Here is a 20,821-nt window from a genome sequence, read left to right as displayed (position 1 = left end):
TCAACTGGTGGCCCGTTAGTCGCACGTTCTTGTGATTGCCACAATTAATTATTATATTGTATTTTTCATTGTGCAAGTGTGTGCATCCCAAGACAGTAGCGTTCTGGTTCGAAGCCGCTAACGGACACCAGTTGGCAGGTAATCGGCTGACGAGCCTTTTAAATTTATTATTAATTGCATACCTATGTTACGGGAAAAGTAAAAAGTCGGGCATTGTGCACAATGCCCGATTTTCAAGGGCAAAGTTGGAATAAGTTAACGTTGCCCGGGCATTGTATACAATACAGTGCCCAATTAGATTTGGGCACAGTAGATTAAATATTGAATATTATATAAAAAATTAAAAATAAAGATATTAAAAATAAATAAAGTTGCACAGCTTTACTATTTAATTAATTTATTATTAAATTACAATTATTATTTATTTGCTTTATTTATTACCACATACACCACTATTATGACACTTTGAGTTGCAAAGACGACCAGATCTTTTACATTTACACCGGTTGGTCTTACTGAATGCATTGCAAGTACACCCTATCGTACCCTTGGCCACCCAAATTAGAAGATTTTCTTGCCACTTCTCTTAATGAATTTTGTACTGGTGGTACATCATCAGCCTGGATAAACACCTCTTTACATATTATTGCGAATTGGTTCCGACTGTAGAGATGATGTAGTCTGCCCTCGTTTGATCCAATTTACGAATAACATATATAATTATAGTTTTGTAGTGATATTATTACGTATAAATGCAATTTGATATAAAAGTGTGTAGCGCACTGTATAATTCACTTTGCCCACTTGAATCTGGGTACACTTTGCCCGGGCAATCTAGTACAATGCCCGGTCAATGTATGACAAATTTGAGTATTAAAATGATCATTCTTACATTGGCCAAAATGTTCGGGCATTGTGTACAGTGCCGTGCCCGGGCATTGTTATACAATGCCCGGATTTCCTACTTTGCCCGTAACACATATCAGGGTGTCCCGCGATGATTTACTCATTGCGATATCTCCTGAAATAATCGAGATATCGTAATTCTGCTTTTTTATTAAGACTCACAGAGGTAAGCACTACATATAATTTATTTTTTTATTTTTTTTAATGTTTTGGTAAAAAAGTTAAAAAATTTATTTTTAAAATTAATTATTTAAAAAAAATTGAAGATAGCCATTTTGTAGAGTTCATTTTTCTGAAAATATTGACGTTTCAACATTTTAATTTCATTAATCTCCTGATTTTTAATAATTTTTCTAGTTTTAAGAAAAACTGTGAATTATTAATATTGATACCTACCATAATGGTCATAGTTCATAATATTGCGGTAAACTATCACTTGCCTTATGACCACAATTATAATCGTGGTCACGATTTAAGATATACAGATTGCGTATCAAACACCCATATTTTGACCGGTGAACTAACTATCTGAAACAGCTGTTCCCTCTATTACTAGCGCACCGTGTGGAAAATTAGTTTATAGTTTATACAGGGCCCGGACACTGATAAAATTTAACACAGTAAAGATATCCAATATTCAAAAACGTGGCAGCCATCTTCCCGTTGGCTAATCAGTGTGACCATACCAGAAAAACAAAATGTTAAACACAATTTTTTTCAAAAATATTTTAAATCTAATTAGTTTTATTCTAATTGATCACTTACTTAAAATTATTAAAATCAGTAACCGTTAACGATAACTATAAACCAAATACATAATTAGGAAGGTACTCATATTAAATACATAATAGAAAAAAATATACATTTTATTATATAAAAAATATATTTTATTTATTAGAAGCTTAAATGCAGCTGATGTAGTTTTGAAAGCTAATATAACAACAAGTTGTTGAAGGCAAGCTTGAATAATGGAGAGAGGTACTATAAAAATATGGGTTAAAAATAATAGAATTGATTGAAACAGCATGTAGAAATAAAAAGAAATTATAAAAGTCAAATTTGTAGGAAAAGATAGAAGCAAGGTTATAGCAGGAATATGATGGTAGGTTGAGCAAAAATAAGAGTAGTTGATCCCACTTGCATGGAATTAAGTTGAAGCTGGAGAAGCAAAAGCAGAATGTGCAATATTTCTGAAAAATAAAAAATAAATTAATATACATAATCAACATATTAGTCATGTTAAAATAATTAAATGATACTAATGAGATCACTTCACAGCCAGTTGAGAGCAGTGTCTTATATAGATTTCTATATTGTATACTTGGAAATTGTTAACCGTAATTTGTATTTATATACTATTTTCAAATATTTTCCCTATCTTGCTGACTCAACTTCCTGTAAAATTTATAAATTAAATAAGTAATTATTTTAAAATATTAGACAACATGTACACTTAAATAAGACTAAAACATTTTTTATTTATAATTTTTACATTTTTTTTTTAAAATCATTAAAAATTAGGCAAGTAATTACTTATATGCCAAATTGTACAAATAATAATAATACATGATAGTACATGATTTTGAAGAACCTAATAATGTATAAAGTTAGCAATAATAACAAATTTTAAAATAAATATAAAAATATATTTACCAGGATCATCACTAATGTTTAGTGGAGTATTTGAGCCACAAGACACAGTATTACTCGAACTGGTACAGGTTCTAACTTTCTCACTAGACAAGTCTGTAGTACTCACGTCACAATTGTCTGAATATAAAAAAAAAAGGTTATTTGAAAATATTATTGCTGCTGAATGTCATATTAATTCTTATATACCTGGAAATAGTGTAAGTATAGCATCTGGTTTTAACCTGTTTTCTAAAAAGTTTAAAAACATAATTTTTTCAAAATGTTTTCCACATAATTTAACATTCTTTTGGGATAGAGTGTCAGCTGGCAGTTGACAGCGTTCTAACCAAATTTTTACACCTAAAAAATGTAACAAAAAATAGCTTGTTTATAATACAAAACACAATTGAGTTGGTACTAGTTATATATTGTACACAGTTCTGTTTTAATTTTGTTTTCTCAGTATAATAGATCTGCCTTATTGTTTATTAGACCAAGAACATTAGGTGTTTAATTGTGTAACATTATATTGTAAATTTAACAAGTACCATTGACTTGTTTAATACTTAACATTATTATAAAACAAAATACTTACCGAGCAGGATCTTTAGGAAAAGAAAAAAAACTAATTGAATCTTTTTGAGTTTTCATTTCCCCGCACGATTTTATAATACATTTGAATGAATATCCACTTTTACGAGACATTTTAACAAAATGTAGATATTATGCACAATGTTCTTCGAAAAAACACAAACCACAACTGAGCAGTTTAAACGTAAAACGTGCTAAAAAACGTGTAACAAATGCTTGTTTTTTTTAGTAACCTTAAATTATGAACTATGATAACAGTTTTTTACCTGATAACACTTAATTGATAAAAGTAGCCAACGAGAACATGGCCGCCACGTTTTTGTTTACATTGAAAGTGTCCCTTCTGATTTAATCTATTCTGTGGTTTATATTCCGTACTAGCTGCCATCGGAAACTCGCTGTCCTGAAACTCGGGGGTCTGTGAGACTCGCTGTGAGTGGTTGGTGTTGGCTGGAAACGATAATGTCGTAGTTTATTTTTTAACAAAAAAAATGAATTGTTGGTTGAAAAACAAAAATTGTCTATGTGATGAGGAGTTTTGATAAGACTCGGTGTTGGTGATCACGTTCCGAAGGCGGGAAGTTTGAATTTCGAGTTTGAGTGTCTAGATTTCTCACATTGCCCACGGAAGCCGGCAATTGAATAATACGGCCTCACGTCACATGTCCGGTGCTTTTTCGTATGTTAAAAAAAAAGTAATTTTGAAGTGTCTAGCAAGTCAGTCAACACAGATGAACATCGATTAATTTTCAAGTAAGCCACTCAAGTTGGACAATGTGCTACATCAATTCAAGTATGCAGACACGACGATAAGTGGAATTAATATTTAGTGAATAGGTATTTTAGTATAAATGTTATAGCCATATTACACCAACAGTAATATGGATCGTGTACGGTCACTCGGTTATCAGTGCAAGACGGATTTCATAGACATTCAAAAATCATGTTATACGTGTATTATAGTCGTGTAGATAGTAAAGTTTTATGGTATAATAACTGCCTGTGTAACTCGATTCCGGGCATTGTGGAAGCCGCCTCCGGTGCCTTCGTGGTGGTCAAGCGGAAATCGTTTGACCGGAAATTCAAAAAGAAATAAAGCCAAACCGAAATCTGTGACTTTGAGTGTCTAGCGGTCTTTCCTCTTCTGGTGTAATACACTAATACCGTGTCCTGTCGCATGCCCTGTTCTGTTTTGACTGTATAAGCAATTAGGAACTGCGAATAGTTGTATTCGAATGTCTAGCTATCAATCATCACTGTATGTAAATCTTTGCGGGATATAGCATCCACGTATGGTGGATTGCTTGTATGTCCCGTCGCATGCAAGATGTAAGTGAAAATCAGGGGCCCGTGGCTTTGAGTGGGTACCGATTTCGGTGCATGGTGCAAGTCTTTTGTGATAAGGATTATAGGGAACAAATGCAGTTTAGTACCCACGCGATTTTTTCGATTTCTTTTTCCCCAAAAATGTGTGTTTTAAAGCACTGAACACAAAAGTCTGATTCCAAAACTCTCGCAAATCATTATTTTGGAAGTTATACCAAAAAAACTATAAAACATTAATTTTTTCAAAAATACGTGATATCTACGAAAAAAACATCAAAAAACTATTTTTTTATTTTTTTTTTAAAATTATTAACAGTTAAATAACAAAGTTTTCAAGTATAGTGACTCGCTTCGCCTACCGGCTCTGGTCGCTATGGTAAAAATGTATACGTGTGCTGGGCATACCTCCTAACGTCGATAGTCTGATATTGTATTATTGTAGGAGAAAATGTTAAAGCCGAATCTCAAGTAAATAAAAAGGTTAAGGCAACCAGGTAAGTATGTAGGTGTCTGGTTGCGAACGACGTGTTCGTAGTAAGTGAAATTAAAATGTTCCATAAACTTGATAATAAATGCTATACATTATTTATATAGACACCTGGTTTGGTGTATCACAACATTATTATTGTTTATAGATAATTAAGTACATAGTTGTTAGATGCATATAATATGTGTAGCCTATAAAACATCAATTAAATGTAATGTATCCTATTGCTATTATATATTATATAATATTATATGTGTGTTGTACACATGCTTATAGTTTTTGGTTTTAAAATATTATCAATCACAATCTTTTACAATTTTAGTTTTAATAAGTAGTACCTACTACCTAATAGAATAATAATAATAATAATAATAATGATAAATATGATCATTGATGATTTGATAGACGTTTTGAACAATATTAAAATACATAAATTAAACGTTGTACTTAACGTTGCAATTATTATACTCATTAGTTATATTTAAAAAAATAAATAATAATTCTAATCAATTAACCAATTTGTGCGTTGACAGCAATACATAGAAATCAATCATAATATTATACATATACAACAAAATTGAAAATCAGTTACAAACATTGGCCATAGTAGGTATGTGCTTTTGAAATTATAATAATAATTAGTGTATGAAACTTACTATATTTTAAGATAACAAAAATTAGTTATTTAATCAATTTGAATTTATATATATAAAAATGGAGACCAAAAATTCGAAATTGCATCAGTTGAGAACGGTTGGGCCGATTTGGCTCAAATTTTTTTTAAATGATAGAGGATGTCGGGGAGCGGGTTTATAGCATAAATTATGGACCTAACTCCTGTGAGTTAGAGATTTAGAGACAAAAACTGAGTTAAACTGGTGGCGCCCTCTAGCAGATAAAAATAAAAATAAAAATTTAATATAAATAATAATGTTTAACGATAATGTTTCAAAATAAAATGAATAATGTGCCAACTATTATTATTATTATTTTACTTTAGAGTGAATGCTTCTATCTTCGCTTACTTTTGGTGAACGTTAGGGGCCCGACATTGTGGAAGAAATACAAGGACGAGATAGTTGATGACATTTTGCACTGAGTTCGAATGACAAATTTTAATTTTGATATTGGAAGTAACGACGAGATGCGCAACGAAGCATTAGTTCTGATCGAAGACATGTGCGTGCTCATGTGCGGCAGTCTGTTGTCAACTTTGGGAATGCCAGTGCCAAATCGTTCGAGGCACGCTGCATTCAATCTTGAATTACAGCGGGAGAAAAACTATGATCTAGATGAGCAGGCTGAAACAGTCCGAAAAAATGTGCCGCTGTTGAATGCCGAGCAGAAGAAGGTATACGATTCGCTGATGAAGGAACGGGAGGCATTTACTTTCTCCATGATCCTGGAGGGACAGGCAAAACGTTCATCATTTCGTTGATTCTGGCAACAATTCGGTCAAGATCACAAATTACGTTGGCTGTCACATCCTCTGGCATTGCTGCCACATTGTTGGAAGGCGGTCGAACTGCACATTCAGCTTTGAAGCTGCCAATGAATCTTCTCATGGTTGACAACGACCAAGAATTCAGTGACAGCGAAATTGATGCGAGAATGCAGAATCATCATTTGGGATGAATGCACGATGGCACATAAACTAGCTTTGGAGGCAGTTGACCATACGATGAAAGATTTACGAGGTAATTCGAAACGATTTGGTGGGGCAATGATATTGCTCTCCGGAGATTTTCGTCAAACACTTCCCGTCATTCCGAAATCTACTGCTGCCGATGAAATTAATGCATGCCTGAAATCGTCGTTTTTGTGATGGCATGTCAAGTAGTTGAAATTGACCACGAACATGAGAGTTGCGTTGCAAAACGACCAATCGGCTGCTGAATTATCGAGACAACTGCTGGCGCTTGGTAATGGACACATTCCGATTGATGTTTTGACTGGATTAATATCGTTTCCGGCAAATTTTTGTGAGTTCACATCGTCGAAGGAAGAACTCATTACAAAAGTGTTCCCAAGCATTGAGGTCAATTATAACAATCTTGATTGGATGAGCGAACGGACAATACTAGCAGCGAGGAATAAGGACGTCGATAGCTTGAATTTTACAATTCAGAGTAAAATTGCTGGAGAACTGCGTTCATACAAATCCGTTGATAGCACGACCGACGAAAACGAAGCGGTCAACTATCCGATAGAATTTTAGAACTCGCTATATGTGCCAGGAACTCCACCGCATAATTTACAGGTAAAAGTGGGATCGATCATAATTATGTTGTGGAATCTAAATCCTCCTAAATTGTGTAATGGTACACGATTGTCCGTCAAGAAACTGATGAACAATGTAATACAATCAACGATCATCAAGGGCAATTTCAAAGGGGAGGAAGTTCTTATCCCACGAATTCCGATCATTCCAACAGATCTTCCATTTCAGTTTAAGCGGATTCAGTTTCCCGTTAGCTTGGCTTTTGCGATGACAATCAATAAATCGCAAGGCCAATCGTTGGAAGTCTGTGGGATCAATTTGAAATTTCCATGTTTTTCACACGGGCAGCTGTACGTTGCCAGTTCGCGTGTTGGAAAACCGTCATCGTTGTTTATTTTTGCACCAGAAAACAAAACAAAAAACATTGTTTATCAAAATGCAATATATTGATTTCTGTAACAATTCATTACAATGGAATACTTGAATTTTATTATCAATCTAGACTTTATTTGAAAGCGTTAAGTTCACCGGGTCAATTTATTTTAAAAAAACAATTTAGGCAAAACAACGTTTGCTGGGTCAGCTAGTATATATATATAATTATATATAAATGCATGTGTGACATCAGTTAGAAATTCACGATGAATAATAATAAAGTATTAAGTGAATTAAGAAATTAATGAGTATCACAAATAAAATGGTGTGCATGCCGTGTAGAAATTCTTATGATTAACAGAGTATGGTTTAGTCACAAATTAGTAATAAGTATTAATACAATGATGATTTTTTTTATTGTGTTTCTGTTACATTTGCATTGATGAAATGAGTAAATTAAAAGATATTCCTTTTATATATGTGTTTTTCTTCAAGGGTGTTCCTAGTAAATTTTTTTTATATTTATACCTCTATAACCGAACCTAACTTATATTACAATTATATATAGGTTATATAGGTTATTGAATAATACTGAAGACAACATATTGTATGTTTTAAGGAATTGGAATTTATTTAGTGTAACCAATGGCTTATTTTAGGTAAGGATAGCCTAAAGGTATTGCAATAAAATAAGTAAGAAAAAAATGTGATTTGCCAATTGTACTTATTAATTAAACATAGGTATCAATTAATTATTAGGTTATTTGCCTCATCTGTTGATATTTTAACAATACAATTAAATTAAGTTTTTAATTTATTCACAACCTCCACTAAATTGTTATTTGAATAATTTTTTCCTTTAAAAAATAAAATAGTTATAGAAATATTAAATTCTGAAGAAAACCACTAAATTAAATTATAATTTTTTCATACTGCCTGTAGTATGAATATGTGATAAGTCTTTCAAAGTAACAATTCATTATTTTATGTTGTATCATTTTTTTATTTGCCTTAAGGTCCATCAACTCCAATACAGTAGCCTTATTTTCAGGTGTGATTTTTCTTTGATTAGGGAGATGACTGTATAATACCCTGAGAACCTCGTGGTTGTGGTCCTCGGTCATTTTTGTTATGACCAGAGATTTTCCATCATCTGATGCTTTCAAATAAATGCCAGCTTCACAGCCTTGGCGCATTGTACTTCAAACATTTTAATATTTTTAATCTTGACTTTTACAACTTAATAACAAGTAAATAATAGCTAATAACTAAATAATAAAATAAATTTACTTACGATGTTGAACGTTGTTCAAGTGTATTTTTTTTTTTTTGTAGCTTCCTCCATTTACACAACAAAATTTTATATAATAATATTTCAAATCACTTGATGCAGTAACCATTCTACCATTTGGGAATTTTGTATTAATGGAGGCCAATGTCTTACAGTCTTTAATAAAATAATCTACAAAATGTGTGTCTTTTTAGATCCTAAAACTTCTTTCAAATTCTTCATACGATTTATAACTATCTTGGAGCTTCATAATTATATATTTATGTAATTTTACTTTAAAAACAAAACTTTAACTTTAATAACTTGTACAAGGTTAGTGCAATTAACTTGAAATACAATATTTCATGCATAGCTACACCACTTGAGGAATTTAAATTCAATTAAAATTATTATAACATATTATATCACATTATATCATAAGTTATTTGAAATATTGCAAAAAATAATAATAATATATGTAAGGCCAATGGAAAGGTTAGTAAAGAAAATTAACAAACAATAGTAGAGTTATAATATGAATTGAAGTAATTAAACTTGGTAATACAATATATCAGTATAAATGTATAATGTTACATGTATGTTTTAAGAGATTGAAATTGAGTTTATTGTAGTGTTTTTATATTTACTTATTATTACTTACATGTATGTAACAACATTGATGTCATAAACAATTGACCCACCAAGCTCCTACTTAAACTCTTATCTATGAGTTAAAAATTAAATGTATTGCAATACACATGAAAAATGTCTATCCGATCCGTGCATTCAAACTACTTATATTTTTATTTATTAAAATGCTGGTTGAATAATAAAATAATATATTAAAAATGAAATGGTGTGCATTCTCATAACAGTGTGATATACCTATATTTACTGTACATTACATTACATATATTACATATTATATAATAAATATAATATTTGCTTAGGTACGTTAATTTAGTAGCAATAACAATATATATAATTAATATATGATTGTAATGTAAATAATTACATTACATCATTGTTGAGAGCAAAGGATATGCATAACATTTACAATTTATTAAAGTGAACAAATATTGAGGAAAAAAATGCCAAAAAAACAGTTTGCCTGGTTAGGTTAGGTTAGGCATGGTCCAAATTCTATCGGAGCGGGATTCGATCTTGCTATATGATACCTACCTAATCTACTCGTAGGACTAATAAGTTAAGAAAATTAACAAACAATAGTAGAATTATAATATGAATTGAAGTTATTAAACTTGGTAATACAATATACGTATTAGTATAATTTAAATATTACATGTATGTTTTAAGAGATTTAAATTGAGTTTATTGTAGTGTTTTTATGTTAACTTATTATTACTTACAATTTACATGTATGTAATAACATCAGTCCCTAAAATATCCAAATTTTCGTACTACACACATAGTCCCAAAACAGTCCAATCTAAATTATACATAGTACCTATCAATTAATAATAATATGTATGTACAATAAATAATTTTATTTAAATAAAGTAGAACCACTATATAACAAATTTAAAGGTTCATTAAAAAATTTGTGAAATAGAATTTTTGTTTAAAAAAATTTTTTTTTATATAAAACTCATTTTAAGTGTACAAAATGCATGAAAATAATAATACATAATATCAGTAAATGGGGATCAGTACACTTTCCCGACATTCAATTGCCCGACAACACATTTGCCCGACAATATATTCAAAAATATATTATTATTATTATATTAGGGTGTATAGATAGATCGCCTCCTCGTGGTACACCCCGGGCAACGTATATAACGGCTAAAGATCTATCAAATTGGCGGCAGAACTGTCCTTATGGTTCTCCCGGCCCCCAGCACTAACAACAACAACAACGACGACAGCAACAACAGTATCAACATCTCCTCTATATCAGAAAACGGCTCTTCTCAGAGCCAGCTGACCCGGGATCTTGGCCCTCATCCGTTTAGAATCCTACAATTAAATGTAGAAGGCATTAGTCGGGACAAAAGCAAGTATCTCGCCAAACTTGCACGGGAAAATAACATTTCGGTCCTACTACTACAGGAAACACATACTGCTAATACTGACCAACAGCGACAAAGAGGATCTATCTCCGGATACTCTCTAGCGGCCGCCACATACAGCAGAAGCTACGGTACCTCCACCTATATACGTAATGACATACCTAATTGGGAACACATATCCACTTATGAACGCAGCAACATCACAGCCATCCATATAAAAATTAATGAACTAAGTATCATTAACATATACAAACCACCAAATGAAAACTGGCTCAACACCGACCTCATGCCCATAGCCCACCCTGGAATAATTGCCGGTGATTTTAACAGCCATCACCAATTTTGGGGCTATGATAACAATGACAATAATGGAGATACTCTCAATGAATGGGCTGAACGAGAAAATATAGAACTTGTATTCGATGCAAAAGACAAAGGTACATTTAGATCAGGGAGATGGCAACGAGACTACAATCCGGACCTATGCTTCATAACAAAAGACCATAAAGGCCATACCATACCAATTAGTATAGAAGTCTATAATGATTTCCCTCACAGCCAACATCGGCCTGTAGTTGTGAATATCGGTATACAGATCTCAGTTGTGAAATCACTCCCGAAACCCAGATGGAATTTTAATAAAGCCAACTGGAACGGATTTAGTAAGCAGCTTGACGACTGTATCAGATGGATAAGTCCAGAAGCCAAAAACTACAACCGTTTTACAGACCTTCTGACTGGGATAGCTAAGAAACATATACCCAGAGGATACAGAAAAGAATATATACCTGGTTGGAGCCAAAAAAGCGAGGACCTTTACAATGAGTACCAAGAAACTAATGATAACCTATAGCTGACGAACTTCTCTCCTCCCTCTCTAAAACCCGTAGGGAAAAATTGATACAGACAGTAGAAAATATCGATTTCAAAAAGTCGAGTAGAAAAGCACGGAATCTCCTATGGAAAATAGACCCAAACTCTAAACAAAAACATAGTGCTGTGAAAATCAAGACAAATAATTTTGCGAACCGCATTCTCGAGCTAACCAGGGCAAAAGTTGACAAAAACGCAACAAGAAATACTAAAAAGGAATTGAAAGAACTGAAAACGAACGCGGAAATAACATCAAACTTTGCGAACGATTTCACTGAACCTGAAATTCAAATAGCGATACAGGAAATTAAAACTGGTAAAGCAGCGGGATTCGACGAAGTATACCCAGAATTCCTAAAGAACTGTGGACCTAAGACTCGCCAATGGCTAGAAACGTTCTTTACAAATATATTAAGGTCTGGGAGGTTCCCTAAGCAATTTAAGAAGACAAAAATCCTGGCTATTTTAAAACCAGGGAAACCAGATAATGACATCAAAAGCTATCGGCCGATTTCCCTACTGAATGTTAATTACAAAATTTTTAAAAGACTTATTTACAACCGTATCGCAGAAACTGTGAATAAAACTATTCCAATAGAACAGGCCGGATTCAGACCACATAGGAATTGCTGCGACCAAGTTCTGTCTCTGACCGCAAACATCGAAGACGGCTTTGAGAAAGGCTTAAAATCGGCTGCAGTCTTTATTGACCTCACAGCAGCATATGACGCGGTATGGCGCGATGGGCTTATCACTAAACTCCTACAGATTATACCATGCAAAACAATAAGTGGTATCATAAATAATATGTTGAGCAATAGACTTATCACAGTAGTTATAGGTGATAGAAAAAGTAAACAAAAAACCCTAAACAACGGGCTGCCACAAGGCTCTGTTTTAGCTCCCCTACTGTTTAACTTATACACTAGTGATCTACTCAATACCAAGTCAAATAAATTTATTTACGCAGACGATATCGCCCTCTTGTGCCAAGAAAAGACATATGAACTCTGCGAAAAACACCTCACGGAAGACCTGAGTGAAATAAATAAGTACTGTAACAACTGGAGGCTCACACCAAACCCAACTAACACTGAGGTCACACTGTTCCATCTCAACAACAGAAAGGCAAGACGGGAAATAAAGGTAATCTTTAACAAACAACAAGTAAGAAATAATCCTAACCCAACATATTTAGGAATAACACTGGACAGAACATTGACATACAGAGAACATCTAACCAAGGTGGCAGCAAAGATTAAAACTCGAAACTGTTTAATAAACAAGCTGGCCCAAACTACCTGGTGCTCTGATGCTAACACGATTAGAATATCTGCACTTGCCCTCACCTACTCGGTAGCCGAGTACTGTGCACCAGTATGGCTTAACAGCTCACATACAAACAAAATAGACACTCAGCTTAATTCAACAATGAGGACAATATCCGGAACAATTAAGTCGACACCAGTCCCCTGGCTATCAGTACTGAGCAACATAGCGCCACCTCACCTCCGAAGATACAGTTCCTTAGTCCGAGAATATAAAAATCATGATTCAAATAAAAGCTTACCTAAACACAGATACATAAATAATAATCCCAAACAAAGGTTAAAATCCCGTAAACCTCCATGGAAGCTGGCACAGCAATTAAGTAAGGAAAGCTATAACCTTAACTCTAAATGGACTGATGAATGGAGACTAGATAAACCTGACAAATTTAGTATCATTGAACAACCTACGGAAAGGCCCCCGGGGTTCCAACTACCTCGAAAAGAATGGGTGACCTTAAATAGACTTAGGACTGGCCACGGAATAACGGGAAATATGCTGCATAAATGGGGACTTAAAGATACACCACAATGCGACTGCGGACACGACAATCAGACAGACAATCACATCGAGGAAGAATTTCCAGTACGCAACTTACCAGGCGGAATGAAACACCTCCATAAGGTAACAGCAGCAGCAACAGAATGGTTGACCAACCTGGACATTAGAGTCTAAGACCACACAAATAATATCCCGACCCACCATCCGGTTGCTATTATATATATTTTAATATTATCTTATATTTAACTAACTAACTACTACTTCTACTGTTTTATGTTTCCCTATCAAAATTTTATATTTCTTATTGTGATATTTATTGTTGTTGCTATAGTATTAACTAATTTTTTAATAAGTGTTAGTGTTGGATTAAACCATACGAGAAATAAATAAATAATTATTATATTATATTATATATTATTAGGTATATATTCAAAAATTCATACATTTGTCCGACAGATCAAGTTATATTATACATAAATATTTGTCAAAAATTATTCAAATTATACATATAACTAGAGCCCGGATTTCTATGCAATTGCATATTTTTTTCCTTTTAATATTTTTGGATTGTTGTCAGTTATCTCTACGAATCATCATAATTTGAAGCTAATGGAGAAATTTTTTTTTGCATATTTCTGCATATTTAAAGGTTATTGCATATTTTTGCATATTTTGGCAAAATTCAAAATTTATTGCATATTGAAGCGAAAATTAAAAACAAAATTAAATGATATTTTTTCCAAAAACAAAGGCCTAACAGTATTACGTAACATTAATAAAGTATTAATAGGGGAAGCGGAAGTGGTTCTACTAGATCAAAACTATAAAGATCCAATGATTTTAAGCTCTTTTAAATTTGCTCCAATAACTTCAGTAGATGTTGAACGATCATTTTCAATATACAAGCATTTATTAACAGATAGACGGCACAGTTTTACCGAAGAAAAACTTGAATATCATTTAATAATTAATTTTAACAATAAAGAATAAAAACACACATTTTGAGTTGTATATTTTGTTTTTTTTTTAAATATAAATAATTATGTATTTATTTGTATGCGTTTAAATTTATATATTTGTATTTTTTTCGTGCTTAACATAATTTTTATAAAATATATATATCAAAAAATGAAATTATGTGCATTCTCACAACAGTGTAATGTTAGTATATTATAATCACTATAAGTGAGCAATTAATAACTACAGACTGAATTTATTGTACATACATAATTATATTATTTTATATTTTAAAACAAATCATCATTCATAATATTATTATAACTATAGAATGTATTTAATACATTATTACAAAAAATAAATATTAAAAATAATTACATAACATGATTGTTGAAGGCAAAGGATATGCATAATATAACATTTATTACAATTTATTAAAGTAAGCATAATGCATGTACGTATTGTCTTTTTAGAAGATGGGTTTAAAACGGCTACATTTATTGTATTATTAAAACAGTTTACCTGCTAATCAAGGCAAAGCCTAAATTCCAGAGGAGCGTACGCGTACGTAACGCATAAAAAATAACGGTTGAGTTGTGAAAAAACACGATTAATATATTTTTATTATTACTAAAATCATTTTTTTTTTTTTTTTTTTTTTATGGTAGAAATATAGATGGAATAACTCGGGAAAAGTAATATTTTTAGTTAATATAAAGGTATTTGAATAATCATCAATATAATATATCGGCGCGCGAAAACACGAAAAGCGATAACGGAAGGTTAGGAGATAAAGGAGAAAAAGCGAGTAAAGTAGAATAATGTCATGGAAGAAACGCGGAGTACAGGCAGCGCCTCCCGCGAGATTTGTCGGCGACCTTAGCGTTTTATTATATAAGAAGATTAATTATTACTATGTATACATAATATATTATATAATTATTTTAATTGATAATATATTCAATTCTCTATTGTAGATCTATCTTCTCTACATCATACTTAATATTTAATTTTTTTTCTCATGTATTATAATATGGTTACCTACATAAATAAAATTAAGATTTTTCGTTTGGGTATTTAGGACTTGGGTGTACCTACTTGGCCCAACTAACTTGGAACTTGGGTTGTTGGGTTAGTAGGTAGTAGCAGTATATTTGAGCTTTTATTAGCAGTTTGAACTAGTACCAGTACCTTTTACCTATTGTACTAAATTGTACCTATTTACTAATTCCATTTTTGTACATATATTGTCGCGGCCCAACAGTGTAGGCCATTCGAGTTTACTGATGTTATTACTTTTACGGGGCGTAGATAGGCAACTAAAAGTTGACGACTCCTTATATGTGTTGGGTATGCAATATGAAGTGCATCTGTGACAACGACGACGAGGAAAAGGAATAGAGAACACGGGAATGAGGAAGCAACAGTTTAGTTATGGGGAGGGATTCTCTGTGGTCGAATCTATCTGGTGCAATGACCACAGAGCTCATATAAATTGGCCAACCTTAATCACTACACTTAATTCTACTGAAAAGTCCGTTGTGGCAGATAGAAACGGAGACTGATAAGACTGATAATATTCTGGAAGACCTGGGCGGCCTCCCACACACCACGGCGAGTGCTGGCAGTCTTACGCAGAATGAAAATCACAACGATGTAAGCGGCCTTTCACACACCCTGGCGATTTCTGGCAGTCTTGCGGAAACGTGAGTTGATCCACGAAAACTCAACGGATGAGTCCTGATATCGTGTGAGTGACGACAAAGAACATATTCAGTGGTTACTTACGTGGCTATCGTCACACACGAAAAGTCGGACGATGGAATAAAATTTTAAAAAAACGCACCAATGATTTTATGCCTTGATGGCGAAACAAATATAATAAATTTCGTGCCGCATTGGCTACGAAGACATGTAAAAATGGTACAATACGATACTCAGTTTTGAGATTATTGCGCACAATGCGACTTACTATAATAGAAAAAAATCAAATCATGACAGAAAAAACCACAACAACAAAAACAAACAGAAGCGGAACAGCAATAATTTACGACAACAACAACAATAATAATAATAATAATAATAATAATAAGGGTGTTGGCCGTAAAACAAAACAAATAATAATAAATAATAATGATAAAATGATAGCAAACATACGGTAAAAGAATAATCGTATACGAGCGGATCACACGAGCGGATCACCGCAGCTAGTTCCATGCTCCGCACGCACCAAAAACTACTATCAACTTCATATCTTATCAATTATTAATACAAGTGATAAGCACTTGTCCAAAAACGGATTAGAGTGGATACAGCGTTTACCCTGGTGGGGCCGAGAAATATTACAATATTATATTTATTTATTATTATTATTATTAATTATTTTAATAATGTTTACAGGATATAATACAAATAAAACATAATAAATCTGTTACTCTTAACTTAATATTTAATAAGTAAAAAGAATTATTGATGGTCATCTGGATTTATTGTGCCTTTGGCATTAGTTGTTTATTAGAAAAGGTATATAGGTCCAAGATGTGTCAAGATAATTGTCAATCCACATCTTGTTCAGATATATTAATTACAAATATATATGATTATTTATATTACAGAATTGTATAATAATGTGAATATCATTACAAAAAATCCAGTTTGATGTATTATATTCGTATGACATAATTTAAAAAAACTAAACAAAGAATGTACAGAATTCTATTTATAAAATATTAAATTATAACGAAATTTCCAGCTATGATATGTTTTATTTCCAACCATATAAAAAATTTGAAATTTCTATTGACGAAAATGTTGTTGAAGGAGTTCAAATAAATTCGGTACATCCAAATGAATCTGTTTCAATATCAACTCGCTTTACAGCTCTACTTAATGCAGCAGTAGGAGTGGCGAACACTGCAACAGATGAAGCCAAACTAAAAGGCATTAAAAAACTTGAAGACCTCGTGCAAATTTTACAACAGGGTCAAACAAATCCAATCAATTCCGGTTCATTTTTCCCAAAAGTATCTAACTTGCCAAGCCACAAAAATATTGCGACACAACGTTTTCATTCTACGAAAAAAAAAACATAAAGCATCAACTAACAAATTGACAAAACCAACAGAGGTACAAAAATCATCTATTCTGGAAACGATTAATAGTGAAGAGCGATCGAGCCAAACAATACATACTGACTTTGATCATGTTTATTATGATGCCTCTTCAAAATCAAAATAACTTACATACTACATACATATTATAAGACATAGATGTATTAAACATCTTTAATTTATTATTTACTATACATAATTTATTAATATTTTAATTATTAATATTCTAACTTCTAAGTGATAACTATTTAATAATATGTGATAAATTGATAATATCTGTGTTCTGTGATAACATTGTGATAAGGTGCACGCATATTTACCGTGGAACTAGCAGCTGCGGTGATCCGCTCGTATAACAACAGCAGACCCACACTGATCTACATTCGTACGTCAATAAACACTGATAAACGGTCAACAACAACAACCGTATTACATATTTTCCCGTCAATAACACCGGAAAAACAACCGGACGAGATGTTGGGAAAATACATTTATGAGTTGACCGTTGCGGAATTACGTTACGAGTGTAGACAGCGTGGGCTACCGGAAGTGGGCGTGAAAGACGCTCCCGAAATCCGATTGTCCCAGCATTTCGCGGATATGGACCAACGCCATCCGGTTCCAGCCTATGGAGACAATTAGGCCAACCGGAAGCATATTACCATTCTGCACATCAAATAAAACCCATACAAAAATACGGCTTTCTCATTGGTTCATCATTTGGCGCGATAAAATATTTTAATTATTTATTATAAATTATCCATACAATTAATATATTATGGATATAAGTATTAAGTATATATTATTATATTATTAGAGAACTTATATATATTATATACGTATATTATATATATATATATATATTATATACGTGTTTAAATTTCATCAACAAATTAAATTATTATTATTATACTTAAGTATAAACATAATTAGATACCTAGCATAATATATAATATACATATATATATATATATATATATATTATTTTGATAATAATTATTATAAAGTAACTATCATAGTCAAATAGAATAATACAAATTAAACAAAGTTCTGTATAGGTATACCAAAGCATTTCTTTTGTTCAAATTATTTATGCAAACAGTAGTACCATAGACAAATACTATTTTAAAATATTTTATACATTTAGTATATATATATATATATATATATATATATATATATATATATATTATTTTAAATATTTAAAGATTTAAAATATTTTTATCATGGTCAAATAGAATATCTTTTGTAGACATAATATAAAGAGTATAATTTTAAATTACCATGCTCAAACAGTAGTACTATTTAAAAATATTTGTAAGTACTATGTGTTTAATAATTGAGTATATTAATTAAATTATTTTATAGCACAATTAATAGTTACAAGCACTTATAAGTTATAATAGTTTAATGAGATTTTGCATTTGGTGCACAATCAGTAACATTTTTAAATAAATTTCTAGGTTTCTTTTTTTGGTTTCTTTGTTCTGTTGAAGCAGGTCGACCTATAATATTATAATTTAATAAAATTAGTAAATCATTAAGCAATAAGTATGTTGTAGTTAATAATTATGAAGATACCTGAAGGTAGACGTTTACTTCCTCTGGTTATTCCAGGTTTTCTCCTTGAAATTGTTGTTGGTTGCACTCTTATAGCAGCACCATCCCTTTGTCTTAGGCCCGGTTTTTCAATCACCAAACTATTCGTTAAATAACTATTCGTTGAATAAACCTATTCAGCAAATAAACTTCCAAATAAAACAAAAAATTATGACAACTGTTTTTCAATTTAAATTTATTATCCGAATAGTTATTCGGAGAATAAAACTAATCAGTAGATAATAATGATAATATGTATTAGGAGTTGTGCATTGTGGAACAAGTTGAAGAGTTCTGATCCATTGTAATTGGTTGAAATATCTCATCAGTGATAAGACAATATTATCAAAGAAAAATCTGTATATTTTTATTATAAACAATAAACTGTTATATTGCTATTCTATATTTCTGTATTATTCTGTTATTCATCAATCATCATTATGTCGTCAAATAAAAGGAATAGGGCAACTAACTTTTCCTTTGAGGAAAAAGAACTATTATTAAAATATGCAATTGAAAATAAATCTGTACTGGAAAATAAAGTGTCCAACTCTGTGTCCTGGAAGGACAAAAACCAGTGCTGGTTAAAAATTAGTGAAGCATACAATTCAACCACATCAGGCTGTGTAAGTTCTAAATAAAAATTTAATAATCTTCAATAAATATTAATTAGATATACATTTTTTTTATAAATAACAGCCCAGAGATGCTACAAGCTTGAGATTAAAATATGAAGGATTGAAAAGATTATTGAGAGGAAGTAAAAGTAATTTATTTAAGACTGGAGGTGGCCCTCGTGAAAATGATTATACTTGCTCAAGTGAATTAGAAAAACAATTATACAACATAATACAATTGTCGGTTGAAGGGTTGCCTTCAAAATTCGATAGTGATGCTGGTCAGTCACTTTTTATTGCCAAAATATTTTTATAATATGTATTATATAATTTAATAATTATTAAATTGACTTTTAAGTAGTTAACATAAGTAATATTGATGAAGAACATGAAGTTGAAAATGAAATAATAGATGAATCTGCTGTTGATATGTTTGCTCAATATGATTTTGTTTTTGATAACAATAATGAAGATCTTTCAACTATTATAGTTGGCCAGTCAGATAAAGGTATTTTAATTTCTTATAAAGTTAACTATATTAAATGTTAAACAATATTAAATGTTACTTATTAAAATCTCATCTGATTTGAGGTATGGAAAAAGAACCAACTGTTGAAAAGAATTGGGCTCCAATTGATTCTACAAAATTATTAAAATCAACTGGAAAGCATCAAAAACTTAATACGAGTAAATACTAAAGCTTTAAAATGAAAAAAAAAATTAGTTTTTAATATAGCATTATTAAACCTATATTGTTGTAATGAATAATATAAACTTTCAGCTGGTAATTTAAAAAGAAAAAACCATTCACAAGCTTCAGTGAGTGAAAAGTTTACATTGTTGGCAGAAAAAAAAATGGAATTAATTGAAATGCAAAAATCAATGTTGACAATAGAATTAGAATTTCTAAAAAACAAACATGCTCTTGAATTACAATTATTGGAATTGGACGTATCATTAAAAAAGCAAAAGTTGGATAATGACAGGAAATAAT

At 31.6% G+C, this 20,821-nt stretch overlaps 1 protein-coding gene and 1 pseudogene across 1 annotated transcript; one reads left to right on the top strand and one right to left on the bottom strand.

Annotated features, from left to right (window-relative positions):
• Positions 1 to 2,053: 2,053 nt before the first annotated feature.
• Positions 2,054 to 3,248, bottom strand: LOC149057932 (uncharacterized; annotated as a pseudogene).
• A 16,337-nt stretch (positions 3,249 to 19,585) lies between these two features.
• On the top strand, positions 19,586 to 20,821 carry LOC149057931 (uncharacterized). Its single transcript, XM_089221218.1, has 5 exons — positions 19,586 to 19,836; positions 19,910 to 20,108; positions 20,189 to 20,335; positions 20,419 to 20,514; positions 20,609 to 20,821. The coding sequence occupies exons 1-5, from the start codon at positions 19,651 to 19,653 to the stop codon at positions 20,818 to 20,820; spliced, it is 840 nt and encodes a 279-aa protein (XP_089077344.1). The 5' UTR covers positions 19,586 to 19,650; the 3' UTR covers position 20,821.

This window comes from Diuraphis noxia, unplaced genomic scaffold, assembly GCF_037042655.1.
Source record: "Diuraphis noxia isolate RWA-SAM2 unplaced genomic scaffold, SU_Dnox_SAM2 contig0002, whole genome shotgun sequence".
Classification (NCBI taxonomy): Eukaryota; Metazoa; Arthropoda; class Insecta; order Hemiptera; family Aphididae; genus Diuraphis; species Diuraphis noxia.
Note: the sequence above shows the minus strand (reverse complement) of the source record. Positions and strands in the feature narration are given on the sequence as shown.